A 15,722-nucleotide genomic window follows, 5' to 3' on the forward strand; every position below is an offset into this window, starting at 1 on the left:
CGCCTTACATCTCACCAGGACTCTGAAACTGTTCTTCCTTATTCCTGTGTGTTATAGAGAGAGAACCTACGTCCTGCTGGCCGTGGTGTTTATGGGAGCCGCCTTACATCTCACCAGGACTCTGAAACTGTTCTTCCTTATCCCTGTGTGTTATAGAGAGAGAACCTACGTCCTGCTAGCCGTGGCCGTGGTGTTTATGGAAGCTGCCTTACATCTCACCAGGACTCTGAAACTGTTCTTCCTTATTCCTGTGTGTTATAGAGAGAGAACCTACGTCCTGCTGGCCGTGGTGTTTATGGGAGCCGCCTTACATCTCACCAGGACTCTGAAACTGTTCTTCCTTATCCCTGTGTGTTATAGAGAGAGAACCTACGTCCTGCTAGCCGTGGCCGTGGTGTTTATGGAAGCTGCCTTACATCTCACCAGGACTCTGAAACTGTTCTTCCTTATTCCTGTGTGTTATAGAGAGAGAACGTACGTCCTGCTGGCCGTGGCTGTGGTGTTTATGGAAGCTGCCTTACATCTCACCAGGGCTCTGAAACTGTTATTCCTTATTCCTGTGTGTTATAGAGAGAGAACCTACGTCCTGCTGGCCATGGCCGTGGTGTTTATGGGAGCTGCCTTACATCTCACCAGGGCTCTGAAACTGTTATTCCTTATTCCTGTGTGTTATAGAGAGAGAACCTACGTCCTGCTAGCTGTGGCCGTGGTTTGTGTTGAAGCTGCCCTACATCTCACCAGGGCTCTGAAACTGTTATTCCTTATTCCTGTGTGTTATAGAGAGAGAACCTACGTCCTGCTGGCTGTGGCCGTGGTGTTTATGGGAGCTGCCTTACATCTCACCAGGACTGACCGCTCCAGTCTCGCCTTCCTCAACATCGACTCAGCCGGACCGCACAACCTCTTCAAGAAGTTTGTTGGGCCCTGTGAGTACGGGAGTCCTGGCTTGGACACTCCTCATCTAGGGTGTACATTGGATGTTTGTTCCTGTCCTTGGTGCTGAATAACAGCCACACATTTTAGTTCCCAGTACTCCGAAGCAGCCATACTTACACAGCTGCTGTAAATTGTAAATGGGCGCTGTGAGTACAGTAGTCCTGGCTTGGACACTCCTCGTCTAGGGTGTACATTGGATGTTTGTTCCTCTCCTTGGTGCTGAGTAACAGCCACACATTTTAGTTCCCAGTACTCCGAAGCAGCCATACTTACACAGCTGCTGTTGTAAATGGGCCCTGTGAGTACGGTAGTCATGGCTTGGACACTCCTCATTGATGGTGTTCATTGGATGTTTGTTCCTGTCCTTGGTGCTGAATAACAGCCACACATTTTAGTTCCCAGTACTAAGAAGCAGCTGTACTTACACAGCTGCTGTTGTAAATGGGCCCTGTGAGTACAGTAGTCCTGGCTTGGACACCCCTCATCTATGGTGGACATTGGATGTTTGTTCCTCTCCTTGGTACTGAATAATAGGCACAGGTTTTAGTTTCCAGTACTCAGAATCAGCCATACATGTAGATACACAGCTGCTGTTGTAAATGGTGCAGGACCTCACAGCCTCTTCAAGAAGTCTGGGGGCCCTGTGAGTGGAAAAGACATGAAAGTGATCTCGAACCAGTGTACTTGAACCAGTTTGCCCTACTGAAGAGCTAGTCTTCCAGTGGTCGTGACAGAGAAGACAGACGCTATGTACAGTATTTACAGGTTCATTGTACCAGGGAAACTGCCTTTGCCTTTTTCGACAATCATGATTAACATTGGACCAGGGCTTAATGTCCTGTCTTAAGTCTTACTGTAAGTACAGCATTGCTGGTTCTGATACCCAACATCTAAATGGGGATATCTATCCCTGTCCTCAGTGCTGAATAGCAACCACACATATTGATGCTATGCATTCAGTGCTATTGTTTGTCATATTGAGTTTTTTCTGTATTATTCCTATGTTTAATTATTATTTTATGACCTTTAGGGCTCCCTTGGAAATCAGCTGCTGAGTCAGCTGAAGGGACTACCCTAAAGATGATTAAATAAATAAATAAATGCATGTGTTTCAATTCCCAATACTCACAAACAGCTATACATGCACAGCTGATGTTTTAAATGGTGCCAAAGCACAGCAACAGTGAAACAGCTATTCCTGTCACTTTGGAACAGCTTGAGTTGGCTAACTGTCCCTGTCCTTGGTTCTGAACAGCAGCTCATCTAGCTTCTGATCTAGGTAGCATTTAGTACGTCTTTGCAATGATATATATCCTTGCCATTGCTTTCTTCACAGATACTCATGTCATTATGACATACCTGTGATCATATATATATATTTTTTCTCCAGTTTTGTCCATAATTGTGATCGGAGGCCTGGGAGGCTTTGTGTGGAGGTACAATCCAGAACCGTTCAACCATCCAGCTAAGGTAGGGCCTGGCTTACAGGGAGTATTTCAACATCGTATCTATCACAAACAGGTTCCTTTTATCGGTTAATAGTTTCATCAGGTTTGTTAGTCTGGTGTGTTGCACCTAATAAGTCAATGAATAAAAAGACTCTTGGTTATGTAAAAAGAGTCTTTTTATTCAGGTTCCTTTCATCATCATCATCATCATCACAGGTTCCTTTGACTGGTCAAAGATCCATTTCTCTACTGTTTGATCAAGCTATGTATGTAGCCCTTAGAGAACAGGAATAGATACTGGTCATGGATAGACTTTCTGATAGTTTGATTTTCCCTCTTTGAATATTAGTTTTGATTATTGTAGATGACTGTTTTTGCCTGTGCTGTTTCCCCCAGACTGAACCTAAGGAGTTCACCAGTTTGATCTGGACATTCCACTTCGGGTACGACAACAGAGGCTGGCCCAGCTTCGAGAGGGCCGCCAAGATGCTGAAGGAAACTGGTAGGTAAAATCATTATGATTATGCTGTTTACCAAAAACAGCAAAGTTCTTCAGCTGTTTTCATCTTAGTTAGTAGACAGTCCCGCAGCAGTGGTGTCAGGGTTGCAGTTTCTATCAGTTGCTCTGTAAGGTCCAGGCTGGGCAGTGTCTCTTGTGGCTGATGCATCCAATGTTAACTTAACAAGCTATACACAATAAACTGTGGCCTTTGATAAGATGGATAGACTATAAAAGATAGAAGCATGACCCGTGTGAACTTGACCTCCCCAGGAGCTGACGTGATCACCTTGCTGGAGAGCGACGCCTCCAAGCCGTACCTGGGGAACAACGACCTCGCCCTGTGGCTGGGGGAGCGACTTGACATGTACACAGACTTTGGGGTGTCAACCAGGGACCACACATGGGGGTGAGTTATCCTTATAGCTGTGAGATATAGCTGTTAGATATAGCTGTTAGATATAGCTGTAGTATGAGCCCTGTGGGTGGGGGAGAAACTCGACATGTACACAGACTTTGGGGTGTCAACCAGGGACCACACATGGGGGTAAGGAGGAGGTTTAATATGTGACTTTCAGTTTGAGAAGGGGAAAGTACATGACTTGTTTAACTGCTAGCAGATTTGTCATGCTATGGAGATGTACGGTCTAAAATCTATCTCTGATTGTTCCTTCCCTTGAACATTTAATCATATAATAATGCCCAAACATTAGTGAGAAGTATATTTCTATAGTTTCCCTTTTTGTATTTGATCTAGTTACTTGTTGTTCCTTCTTGCAGTCTTCATTATAATAGTGGTAGATAAGTTTGAAGGAAAAATGAAAAAAGGACACTGGTAAAGTTATACACTGCAAGCTGGAATTCACCCAGACATTTGGAAATCTTCAACACGCTCCAGGGGCTGGGGATCACCAGAACCGACTGGAGGGTCTATGCCGAGAGCAGACCAGCCTGGCGAGCCCTATGCATGTCTGCAGCTGCCATGCATCAGACACTGATGCCTGCAAACGATTGATTGATTGATTTGGAAATGCAAACTGTTTTGACATCACTCCACCACTGATTTGTATCCCTTCCCGGACATTTGGAAACAGTACTCCATTGACCACAGTTTTGCATTAAATTCCAATTGTGACAAAGCTATTTCTTTTATGAGCTCAATCTAACATGTCTGCTCCTTTCCTTTCACCCGGACATTTGTAAATGCAGTACACCAGTGACCACTGTTTTGCATCAAACACCTTCTGACCAAACTGTTATCTATGAGCTCAATCTAACATGTCCGTTCCTTCCCTCCTGTGTTCAGGAACCTGCTCCTGTCCAAGTACCCCATCGTGAAGTCTCACCACCACATGCTGCCCTCCCCCCACGGGGAGTTGGCGCCGGCCATCAGCGCCACAGTCAACATCTCAGGCAGCATGGTGGACTTTCTCACTACGCACATGGGGAACGACAGGTCGGTTGGGATAGATTTTTTATAAACAGTCATAAAATGTAGATAAGTCATAATTACTTTCCATATATTAATCAAGGACCCAAAACACTGTTCATGTATTATTTTGAGAACCCCTTTAGCTGCTGTACAATAGTTTTTCAGATTCAGCTCAAAATTGCGATGATACTGTAAAATGCAGAAATGTTCACGGTGGTTTTATGTTTGCAGTTGTTGCGGTGAACTCTTCAATGCAAATTTAAAACCACCACAAAACTTTTTGTTTACCTAGGACTGTAGCGCTACTATTGTTTCAAACACGAACTTAAAACCACCACAAACACTCCATTTTCTCCCTACTACGAAATAAAAACCATCCAAACTTAAATGCAGTTACAGTAGATGTTTTTGTCAATAGAAAGCGTGATTGATATTAACTGTTACATGTAAAAATGATTGTTGACTTGTTGATTTCAGAGACAACCTGGACAGGAAACTGCAGGCGGAGTTCCTGTCAGAAATAGCAAAAAACAGGTTCGTTCTCAGCAACCCGCTGATTTCTAGTATCAGTTTTTAAGTATTTGAAAAATCACCAATGGAAAAGGCTTGGACACGATGTTGTCATGGCAATTATTAGCTAGCCCATATCTGACATGCCTAGTCCTCAACAACTTGAAGTAAATGTAGTTAATTTTACATTTCGTTTTTATGTAATCAATTTCATTAAAGCCTTGAAATACATTTTTGATAACACATTGACTTTTATGATATTATGATATCCGCTCACCAGACAGTGATTTTATGATAACATATGTACCAAAGATGACATCTCAGATCAAGTATTTTTATTGTTAGAGTCTGTGATGTAAAGGGATTGTAAGTTTACTCGATGTACTAAGAAAATAAACCATCCCTTCATCCCCCCCCCCCAGTGCCCACCCGGTGGTGTTCCTGGGTTATGTGACGTCATCGCCAGGCAGCAGGGACTACAAAAAACTCATCAGCAACGGGGGGATGAAGGTACTCATTAACTTTGTTTCTAATTAATGCTCTAATTAACTATGTCCTTAGCAATGGGGGGATGAAGGTACCATTCAAATCAACTATGGAACTGGTTTCAAATGGATGAGCTGGTGTGTTATGCTGAAGGGCAGTTTTACCGGCTGTACAGATACAGATACAGGTACAGACAACGCAAGGGGATTGGGTGGGGTGGGGTTGTTAGCATAGTTGCATCAGTTTTCCTATGGCCTTGCTTTTGTACATTATGCTTAATGTTGCATGTCTATATTGAACATAACTGATATTTCTGGTGTCTTATTACTAGTAGTATGATATAATATGATAGTATATGATATGATGCATGATATGATATCATACATGATATGATATGGTAGTATATGATATGATATGATATGTATGTCTTGAATATATATTTTACAGGACATCGACTCGACTGACAGGGAGCGCTGGTGTGAGTACATCATGTATAAGAAACTCGTCAGGTCAGTGACACACTCTCCAGGTTTGGGGTTTAAGAACAAAGTTTTGACATGGAAGACAACAGAAACTCACCATAGCAGGGAAGGTAGATCAGTGCTTCATTTAGAAGAAGAGGAATTAATGTTATTGTACAGACTGAACTACATCAGTGTCAAGATATGTGAACCAAGCCCTGTTCAAAAGGCTAGTAGTAAAGACCAAAGTTTTGACATAGATTAGCCAACAGAAACTCACCATAGCACTGGTAGATCAGTAGATTTAGAATATTTGACATGTGAACAAAGCCTGTTCAAAAGGCTTGTTTTAAAGACCAAAGTTTTGACATAAAAGATAACAGAAACTCACCAGAGCAGGGAAGGTACATGTACATCAGTAGATTTAGAAGACAATATGTGAATCAACCGCTATTCAAAATGCCTGCCTGCGGACATGCTCAGAAGTACCAGGTCCTTATCTGTTTCACTTGGTTAGACTCTTAGTTCGATAGATGTCCTTCACTCATGCCCCTATAGCTAGGGGACTGAGATGTTGTTTTCGGCTTGTCTGGATGTAAGTCTGTGCTTCTGCAGTTCCTGTCTGTTCTGCCAGAGGGCACTTGTCACGAGAGCTAGGGGTCTGCCATCTCTGATTGCCTTGTTTGAAAATACAAAATAACACTGCAGCTACAAAATGTATCATTCAACTGTTACAGGTTAGGCCAAAGTTGGTCCTGCAGGCCGACAGGAACAGGCATAGACAGAATAAAACACAGTAATCTACAATAACTAGTAGATATTTCACAGACAAGGTATAATTTCTTGTTTGACAATCTGCTGTTGCAGGCTGGGCTATGCCCGTATCTCCCACGGCGGTCTGAGCGACACGGAAGTCCAGATGGCCAAGTTCAGGATCCCGTCGGACCCGAGGAACTACCAGGACAACAGCAGGCTGACGACCAAACCGGCAGAGGTGGAGGCACAGACACGCTTCACGGACAGGTCAGGCTTTCTGCAGTACAGTAATGGGCGCTGGGACTTCCCTTTTCTTATTTGAAGTTCTCATACTTTCAGACGGTACTTACACCCCTTTTCCAGTATGGGCTTCAATCTCTAAGTGACCGAAAAGTTTACAGATCGCTCAGACAAAGACATTCAAATATCTTATCGTTTTGTGCATTTTGTCGTCTTTTGAATCATACTTTTGTAAAGGGTCACACAGATCCAAATTTGGTCACTAAACAGATGCTCTGCAATCGCCATCTAGTGGAAAGCAGAAAACTGATGTTCCACTATATAATTTTGATTGTCTTAAAATTTCTGATTCTATTGCCTCAATCCTCTACTTAAATACTAGACTAAGTGTGTGTAGATACTAATACAGCCAGAAAATTTATGCAGACAAAATGCTTTATATACCACATTGCATGTATTTCAGATCTAATAGATGTTGATTCAGCATTGTCTTATATTGACACAAACTCTGTCCACTGTTTCAGGTTCGGGTCCTTTTTCCGAGGTCACTCCTACTCCAAAGATCATCACTACCACATGGACACGCCCAAGTACTTCTTACCTTAGTCTTAGATAAGACAAAGACAGATAGGCTTAGCCGTCTCACAGAGAATGACTGAGAGGAAGACATATTACTTGTTTTACCTCATGCATTGTTAGAAAGGTGTTTGTCTCAGTGTGTGTATCTGTGCATGCACAGTGAGTTGTATGGGTGATATTCACTGGCATACATGTATGTACGGCTTTTTGCAACATCTGTTTTTTTTTATATCAGGAAGATGCAGTATATAGAGCAGGGCTGAAAATAATGGGTGTATACGTATGACGTGTACTTTTGTGCACCTAATTTTTAATTGGGTGCACCAGTGCATCTACATTGTATACAATTATTTGGGTTACATATATTAAACTTAAAAGGTGCTATTGTACACTGCAATACAGCATATTCTTGACATTCAACTGTCAGCAAAATAAGAAAACAAAAATTTTGTTGTATTACTTGTTTAGAATTTTTAAGTTAGCTATTGAATTTGGGTTCATCTATTTTATGTTGTGTATTCTGGATATTTTTCTGAGTGCACTTAGTAGTAAGTTTTTAGGTTAGATGCATCAGTGCACCTGTTCTCAAAAATGCATTTCAAACCTTGATATGTATATACTGCAGTGAGTGTTCTAATAGTGAAGACTAGTGATTGGTACATGTTACATGTTAGATAAATATAATTGTATTTATAAAGATTTTTTATAAAGGGCTTACCAAAAAATCTTTCATTAGCCCTCTGATCCTTCTCAAGGCTGGTGAAAACTAGTTGCTTTACTTGATGTACAGAAGTAGCATATAAAATCTTTATAATGTCAGCCACCATCACAGATGAACTTTCATTTGAATATAAGATAGTATACACATCACTCTGTAACCCACCCAACAATATAACAATATGATAAGTTAGATTACATGACTGTTCCTTTTCACTAAAAGTTTTCCCTAAGCTCACAAGAGGAAGACTAAATGCTGTTTCATCCTTGCCACATGTTTATTTCATTTGTCGGATTGCTGCTAAGTGCTGTACTATTCTTATTCAAGGAAGAATAGACCACCGACATACTCATGGTAATGTATGCATTGCTACCAAAGCACAACAATGTTTCCTATATAGTAACAGCAAGGACATTATATAATGTCCTTGGTAACAGTGAGCTTGATACTTTCCATACTGAATAGCATGAATAACTCTATATTAAGGTGCTGTACATTACCCAGATGCTGGTAGTGTGACTGCATTACCATGTTTGTCATCATTGTGTTCTACTGATGATTGATGACATTTGATTCTGTGTTCTATGGCTTTGGAGTCTGAAGGAAAAAGGCTGATGTAAAGAAACAAACTGCATGGTTGTTCTATACAAGCCATGCCACCCATTACTTTAATTTGATACATCATATTTAGATTTTCAATCATATTTGATTCTAATATTATGCACATTTCATTGCAGAATACTTCTTCTTTTTCTTCTTCTTCTACTTTATTGTGATCCTTAAGGCAATGTAAAGCAGTGAGGAAATATGTTTTGATGATGGGAGTAGAAATATCTTTGATATGTCGTGTACACTATTCACATGTATATTCACATGTTTGATGTAAAGCTGAAAAATATGATTGATTTAGATGATACAGTTTTGACATTTCATTTGGTCATTTGGACATTGTATCTAATGATGGTCAATATTCTTCACCAGTTGGAACAGTTAGAAAAATATGACAAACTGTTCTCATAACAGCTTGGAGATTATAAAGTACATGGGACTCGTTATGAATGTTAGTGGACCAATGATGAATGGAATATTTTTCTTGGTGATTTCCTCTGAAATGTGCAGCTTCTTTTGAATTGAATGTTTGAGTTGCTGCCATGTTTTTCTATGCAACATGATTATAAAAGGGTACTTCAGCTTTGAAGCCACTGTAGATGTCGTTTTATGTTTGATTTGATGAATATATAGTACAAAATATATGGAGGATTATTGTATCTTCATTTGTGCTTTATCACTTAACTTACGATTTCGGTATGTGCTCGGAAGAACAGTCAGCATGCAATATGCTGAGTGGTCACATTTAGATGTCTGTGCTTGCTATTATTCTGTTACAGTAGCATAATCATAGTTTATTCGGGAGATATAATGCTAAACGTTCATAACTGGCACTCTTTGGCATTTGTGAAAATAGCCACTGTCAAGTTCATTTGGAAGAAGGACCTCTCTGTGTTTGCTAGTATTTTAAGGAGGGCAATATTCCAATCCGCATGCGTGTATGTGGGTTGGCTTGTGTCATAGGCATAATCTTTTGAACATCCAAGGAAGCCAGCAGGCCGATTTGAGTTCTTCGTGGCCAAATAAATGTTTAAAAAAAACTAGCAATCCCTTTTACGATGAAGGGTAGTGTACATGGAAGTGCGCGCCATGGATTTAGGCATGCGAACTGAAGCTGTTCGCCAGGAGGCGCTTTTAAGTTAGAAAAGTCCTCGTGAGTTGTGAGTGTGACAATATCCCTTCATTCAATCCGCCCTGAACCTGGTACCAAAAATACCCAATAGGAAAGAACAACAACAATTTTTCGCCGGTCAGTTCTTGCACGTAAATAAGGAGGAAACAGCTCCTTCTTTTCCAGTTGTTGTTTTTTAGTTCATCACATCACAATTGACACTTCTACAACATATTGTCCCGATACTACGTACTGTCATATGCATAGCGTAGTTATCTAAGCAACAAGGCTGGCATACCCACAGCGGGCCCCCTAAAGTCGTTCTTTGCGCACTGACCCATGATTGGCCAACGTCGAATCAACAAAGGAATGTACGTCATACATTAGTTAAGTACCTGTCACATTGCCTTTCAACGGAGCTATAAATCTGCTCGTTTAGAGTTAGTAACCGTAAACAGCTCTTAGTACCCATTTTCAACACGAAGCATACCTGAATATGTCTGCCCCAGGAAACTGGCCACCCCGTGCTTTACGTGAATGGCAAGATGTCCCAGAAAACTGGAAAACTGATTGGCCAAATCTTATGAGACTCGGGCTTGTCATTAGTCCCTCCAGACGCAACATAACAAGTGAAGTGAATGATGATTTGTATCGTCTACTGCAGCTGTATTATGGCATCACTGCATCACTCCACAAAAAGTACGAAACGTTACTTCGTGAACAACAGGACACTGATACTAACCAGGCGCAATGGGACAGGTAGGGACATTTCATGGTAAATGAAATTTTTGATGTGATGTGCACACGTATTGATGTTACTGCTGTATACAGTTAATTCAAAATGTCGGACATAGTAGCTCAAACTTGATTGTTTGAGGAGGATCCAAAGAGTCTAAAGGAACACTTATTTTGTCGAGGGAAACATACCAACTCTAACCAATCAACAGTCTCAAATTTGTGAAGGCGTCATAAATAGTAAAGATCTCTGGGAGGCAATCTCATCTTTTGAAAATGGGAAATCTCCAGGGGTCGATGGAATTACTGTGGAAGTTTACAAGTCATTTTTTGCTTTGTTAAGGCAGCCAATGTTAGATTGTTTTAATACTGTATTTGACCTAGGACAATTATCAGAAACTCAAAAAGAAGGTTTGATTTCATTGCTTTTAAAACAAGATCCAACTGGAAAAGACAAAAACCCTGTGCACTTAGGCAATTGGAGACCTCTTGCTTTACTTCCCTGTGATACACGTATTTTATCAAGTTGTATTGCCCTCCGGATGAAAAAGGTAATATCGGAGTTGATATATATGGATCAAACCGGCTTTCTGTCGGATAGATCTATAAGTGATAACATAAGGAAAGTACTGGAAATAATTGAAAGTTGTGAAAGGGAAAAAGTGGAAGGACTTATGTTCACTACAGACTTTGAAAAAGCGTTTGACAAAATAAGACATGATTTTGTGCTTGAGACATTGAATGCTTTTGGTTTTGGAAAATCTCTATTACGATGGGTACATATTCTGGACACAAATATTACTAGTAGAATAATTAATCAAGGATATTTGTCATAACCTTTTAGGCTCCACCGAGGGTTGAGACAAGGCTGTCCATTGTCACCATACTTGTTTATCCTCTCAGTAGAGATATTGGCCATAAGAATAAGGGACAATCAAACTTACCAAATCGTGTGCGGTATAGAATTTGACTGACGTCGACTTGGAAAATTCTTTGAATATGGTATTTTTCAGCATCAGTTGAGAGTTAAGGTAGTGTGTGTGGCCAATAGTAGATGATTACATAGGATTCCCGTGCGTCTACCTCCACCATAGGGCTTCTCTACGCATCAGTAACGACATAGCCACAAGCAAAGGCCTTGAGAATGTCAGCGCAAAGTGTCGACCAACAAACTTGGCGGACCGTTACAGAGACTTGGAGAGCAAGGAGTGGCTGGCAGCCAAGGAGGAGCTGGATGTTTGCTGCCATGAGAAGAAACTCGTTACGCAGTACCTTTGTGACGTTTTTGTGGTAGGATTTGTTTTTAAACATGAAGTTAAAAATATCAATTGTATCCAGAAAAGACTGCTTGCCAGTAGTCCACTTTGTCTAGATCAATTCAAAGATCAACTCAATTGATTAGGCAACTTTACAGATGTACGAAATGAAAACTTGAGATACGATACCATTCAACCATCCGCCACGTGTAGAATTGTTTTACACTGAGACACAAAGAAAATGTTAATTCCTGATATTTCCTGTTGTCGGATTTTCAGTCCTGAATAAAGATTCTGACTGCATAAATCTGAATAAATATTTTCTATCTAGTTTTGAATGCTGATCCATAGAAACTAGAGTTCCTCATACCATCTACATAATAAGCGTATGTTTATGCAAATCATCACTTGAGCTATCTACATATCAAAAGTCATAACGATACATTAGCCCTTTATTGAGTTATTTTCTAAATCGACTCCTGCAGTTCCAAAAAGCTGCTAGGCGGCCGAAACCAACACAACTACACCCACTAGCTAGGCGTTATTTACCACTCAAAAATTATGAACTTTGCATGTTCAAAACACACGATTTTAAAAGCGGAATTTCCACTGCAGTACCATAACAAGTCGCTTGGGGGTCCGAAATCTAATCATTTCGAGGTCTCGTGAAGTCCTGCCCACGGACCAAGGAGGTTTAAATATATAAACCTCCTTGGCATTTCCACCGGGCTTGTCTTTTGTGTCTAGCGTTTTTCTGCTTTGTTTTACAACAGGAGGCGATGACGATATCAAAGGAGATGATGACTCAGCTCACCCCCAGTTTGACCAGTTTGAGCGACCTGCTGTTAGAGCCAGTTCAGGAGATTGGAAAGAGAGACTCTGCTCACAATCACTCGGTTGGTTTTCATTTTGAGGCTTATACAGTTTTTGAGACTTACATGGCTACTGATAGCTATCAAAAACATTTTCTGTATGTCAGCTATGCCTAATTTAGGAAGCATGGTGAAAAACATTATTTTTATAACTTGATGGATTCGGTGGGGAGATACATTGCATGGTCGTTTTGTTGTTCACTTTATAGTGCCTAGTGAAACATTGATCAGCAAGTTTCCTTGCTGTTTCTGTAGCGTTTTAACGGGGAGGGGTTGCTAGGCCTTCTCCTTTTACGGGACCCCCATTTTACGTCCCAACCGAGATGCCCTTTCCCAGAATTTAAATGGCTATCCCAGGTACCAACTAATTGGAACCAGGAGCTTAACTATGAGGCTGCTATAGCTACCAGTTGAACTACAGGGACCTTCCCATACATTGCATGTTAAGTACAAGTAAAGTTGTCTTATCACAGGTAGTGGCAGCAGGGCAGGCATCAAACCAGAGCGTAGAACCCAGCGACGTGCAGAAGGATTTACAGAGGAAAGTGAAGGATGTCATCAAAGAGCGGTCCGACAAGTGCAATATCGACGAGATTGTGGAGGTGTGATGTTTTTATTTTTCATATCATACATATACATACCCAAAACTTTTCAGCTTCTCTAATCTTATTGGTTGCCGTATATTACCGCGAAAACAGTAAGAAAAGTGTCTGTAAGAAAACAGAAGTATTAATAGAATTATCTCCTTGGACGACAAAGAAATTCCTTGTTTTCACACTTGTTTCGTATCTTTACACTATGGATTTCAGCACTTCAATGTGACACAAAATTGAACACTCCAGTAAGTGCTATATTTGTGTTGTATAAAGTGTACGTCGTATTCAAATTGGTGGGTGCAAAACGTTATGTGACTCCGTCTTATTGTCTTAATCTTCCAACAGAGGGTTCGGGATTCTATGCGTAAGAAGCAGCAATACAGCAGACTGACCAGGGGTAGCAGTGGTAGAAAGGGTTTCGAGACGTACATATCGGAGTGCTGCCGACTTGCCTGGCAAATGAACGTGCAGACCCCCGCCATGGCGATTAGCGTAGAAACAGACGTGCTATTTAATCCGACTCTGCACGACCGTGCGTACGACTGTGAGCGCTTTGCGGACGGTACTGAATTGATCGATTATTACGTTTGGCCTACCTTGTTTGACGCAGAAAATCAACTGCCAGTAACAAAAAAAGGGAGGGTTTACACCAAAAGAATGTACTCATCAGCTATGTTGTACACTCCAAACTGCCAGGCTAACTACCTGCCACAGGTTTACAAAACTTGACAGGTTTACAAGTCAGAGACCATTTTAAAACGGTCCTGTTTACGTACATAGTTAAGACCCTTACCCAACGAGCAACCACATTTTACAGTCCCCATGTGGCATTCACACCCCACTCAAGAACAAAAATTGGTGAAGATTCTCCATATGAAGACAAAACCAGCCAAGAAGACTAATATTGATATGGCCAATTAACCTATTTGTATGGATCAACCACTCCTCATAAACGACTATTTTTTCCTCAGTTCCTTTAGTGATTGTTGAGACCAGGTTTGAATGTGCTAAGTAGGGATGCATGCCTAAACGCTGAACCGAATCCGGACTCATAAAAACGTTTAGGTTCAGGTCCACACAAAAACTAGACTGTGATTCAGTTCCGAACTTTCTGAAAAATCAAAAAGACTCACGTGAAATATTATTTCCCTTTATCCTAACGTTGTAGTCTCACACTACTGCTGAATGCCAACACTACCCCCCCCCCCCCCCCCCATCCCCATGACTATACAAATTACGTTTGTTCCTACTGTGAAAATCTCACGCTGGTATTTAGAAGGCATCTAATGAAAAACATGTTTATATACAAAAATGCCATGCAGTATTATTTGGTAGATTCTTCACACCAGGGTACTAAGTACTAATATTGATCAAAGTTTAAAGGAGCATAATCATACTGAACACTGGCTCTTGGTAACGCAGATGTTGTTAGACATTGCGCATCTCACAGCGTTTTGATTTTTCAACATTTGTATTGCGAGACAGACAGAGCTACTGGCAATGACTTGATCACTGTGTATCGATGGGAGTCCGAACAAGGCTTGTTCGTTTACAACAAAATTGAAGAAATTTGCCAAGTTGAATTAATAATATGCCAGAAGAGTAAACTGGCCACACAGACACCTTGCTTGCAAATGTGTCACTTCGGCAAACAATTCATCCTACTTTCTACTTACAAGCAAAGTTCTACAATGTTCGCAATAACTTCGAGTCTGATAAAGACTACATCGATGGCGCCCGCAAAAAGAACCCTACTGATAGGACCCAAAAGCCAGTACGCATATTTGTTTACCAGTAAATGTGCTGATATAAAGCCCTTTGCTTATCAACGTATCCGTCCCATTATCGACTGTTGACTGTCAGGGCTTTTGCGGTCATGTAGTTTCGCGATGTAACTATGGATCCAGGTGAAAGTGTGCTTAAAAGAAAAAAAAACGAATTGCATGTGGAAAGTTGAAAGAGGTCATTTTGTTCTATCATTTGATTCTTGTTCTTACTCCTTGTTGATTTTGTTTTTATGGCACAATGGGCATTTTAATCTGAACCTAGCTGGGCGTGATGTGTCTACAATAAACTTTAGCACCGACTTCAGTGGTCAAACCATTCTTTCAATTATTAACAAAGTTACCACACTGTGCAAACAACTGAGCAGGAACACTAAGGCATTCACAACATAACATATTGAAGAACCCTGAATGGGAAGTTTTTCCCAAGACCGCCATTTAGAGTCTCAGAAATATGAAGATCATGAATTGTGTTCGCTTTGTATGCTTTTACTACCGGTTCGGCTCGATCAGGTTCGAGTCCAGGTTCAGGTCCAAAGGTTTAGGTTCAGGTCCGGACCTGAACCTAAACCTGATCCTGTCTAGATGATATCTTACTCTTAATAATCTTACATTTTATCAACCCAATTTCAATGTTAACCTTATTTTTGATGCCTTCTTTGTCAATACAGAGAGGAGACACAGAGCACTAACA

General features: G+C 40.9%; 1 protein-coding gene across 1 annotated transcript; it reads left to right on the forward strand.

Annotated features, from left to right (window-relative positions):
• The first annotated feature begins 10,187 nt into the window (after window positions 1–10,187).
• LOC136437481 (uncharacterized) lies at window positions 10,188–14,402 on the forward strand. The gene is made up of 5 exons (XM_066432099.1): window positions 10,188–10,544; window positions 11,615–11,810; window positions 12,550–12,672; window positions 13,122–13,250; window positions 13,590–14,402. The coding sequence occupies exons 1-5, from the start codon at window positions 10,282–10,284 to the stop codon at window positions 13,971–13,973; spliced, it is 1,095 nt and encodes a 364-aa protein (XP_066288196.1). The 5' UTR covers window positions 10,188–10,281; the 3' UTR covers window positions 13,974–14,402.
• Window positions 14,403–15,722: the final 1,320 nt, after the last annotated feature.

The sequence above is a fragment of the Branchiostoma lanceolatum genome, chromosome 6 (assembly GCF_035083965.1).
Source record: "Branchiostoma lanceolatum isolate klBraLanc5 chromosome 6, klBraLanc5.hap2, whole genome shotgun sequence".
Classification (NCBI taxonomy): domain Eukaryota; kingdom Metazoa; phylum Chordata; class Leptocardii; order Amphioxiformes; family Branchiostomatidae; genus Branchiostoma; species Branchiostoma lanceolatum.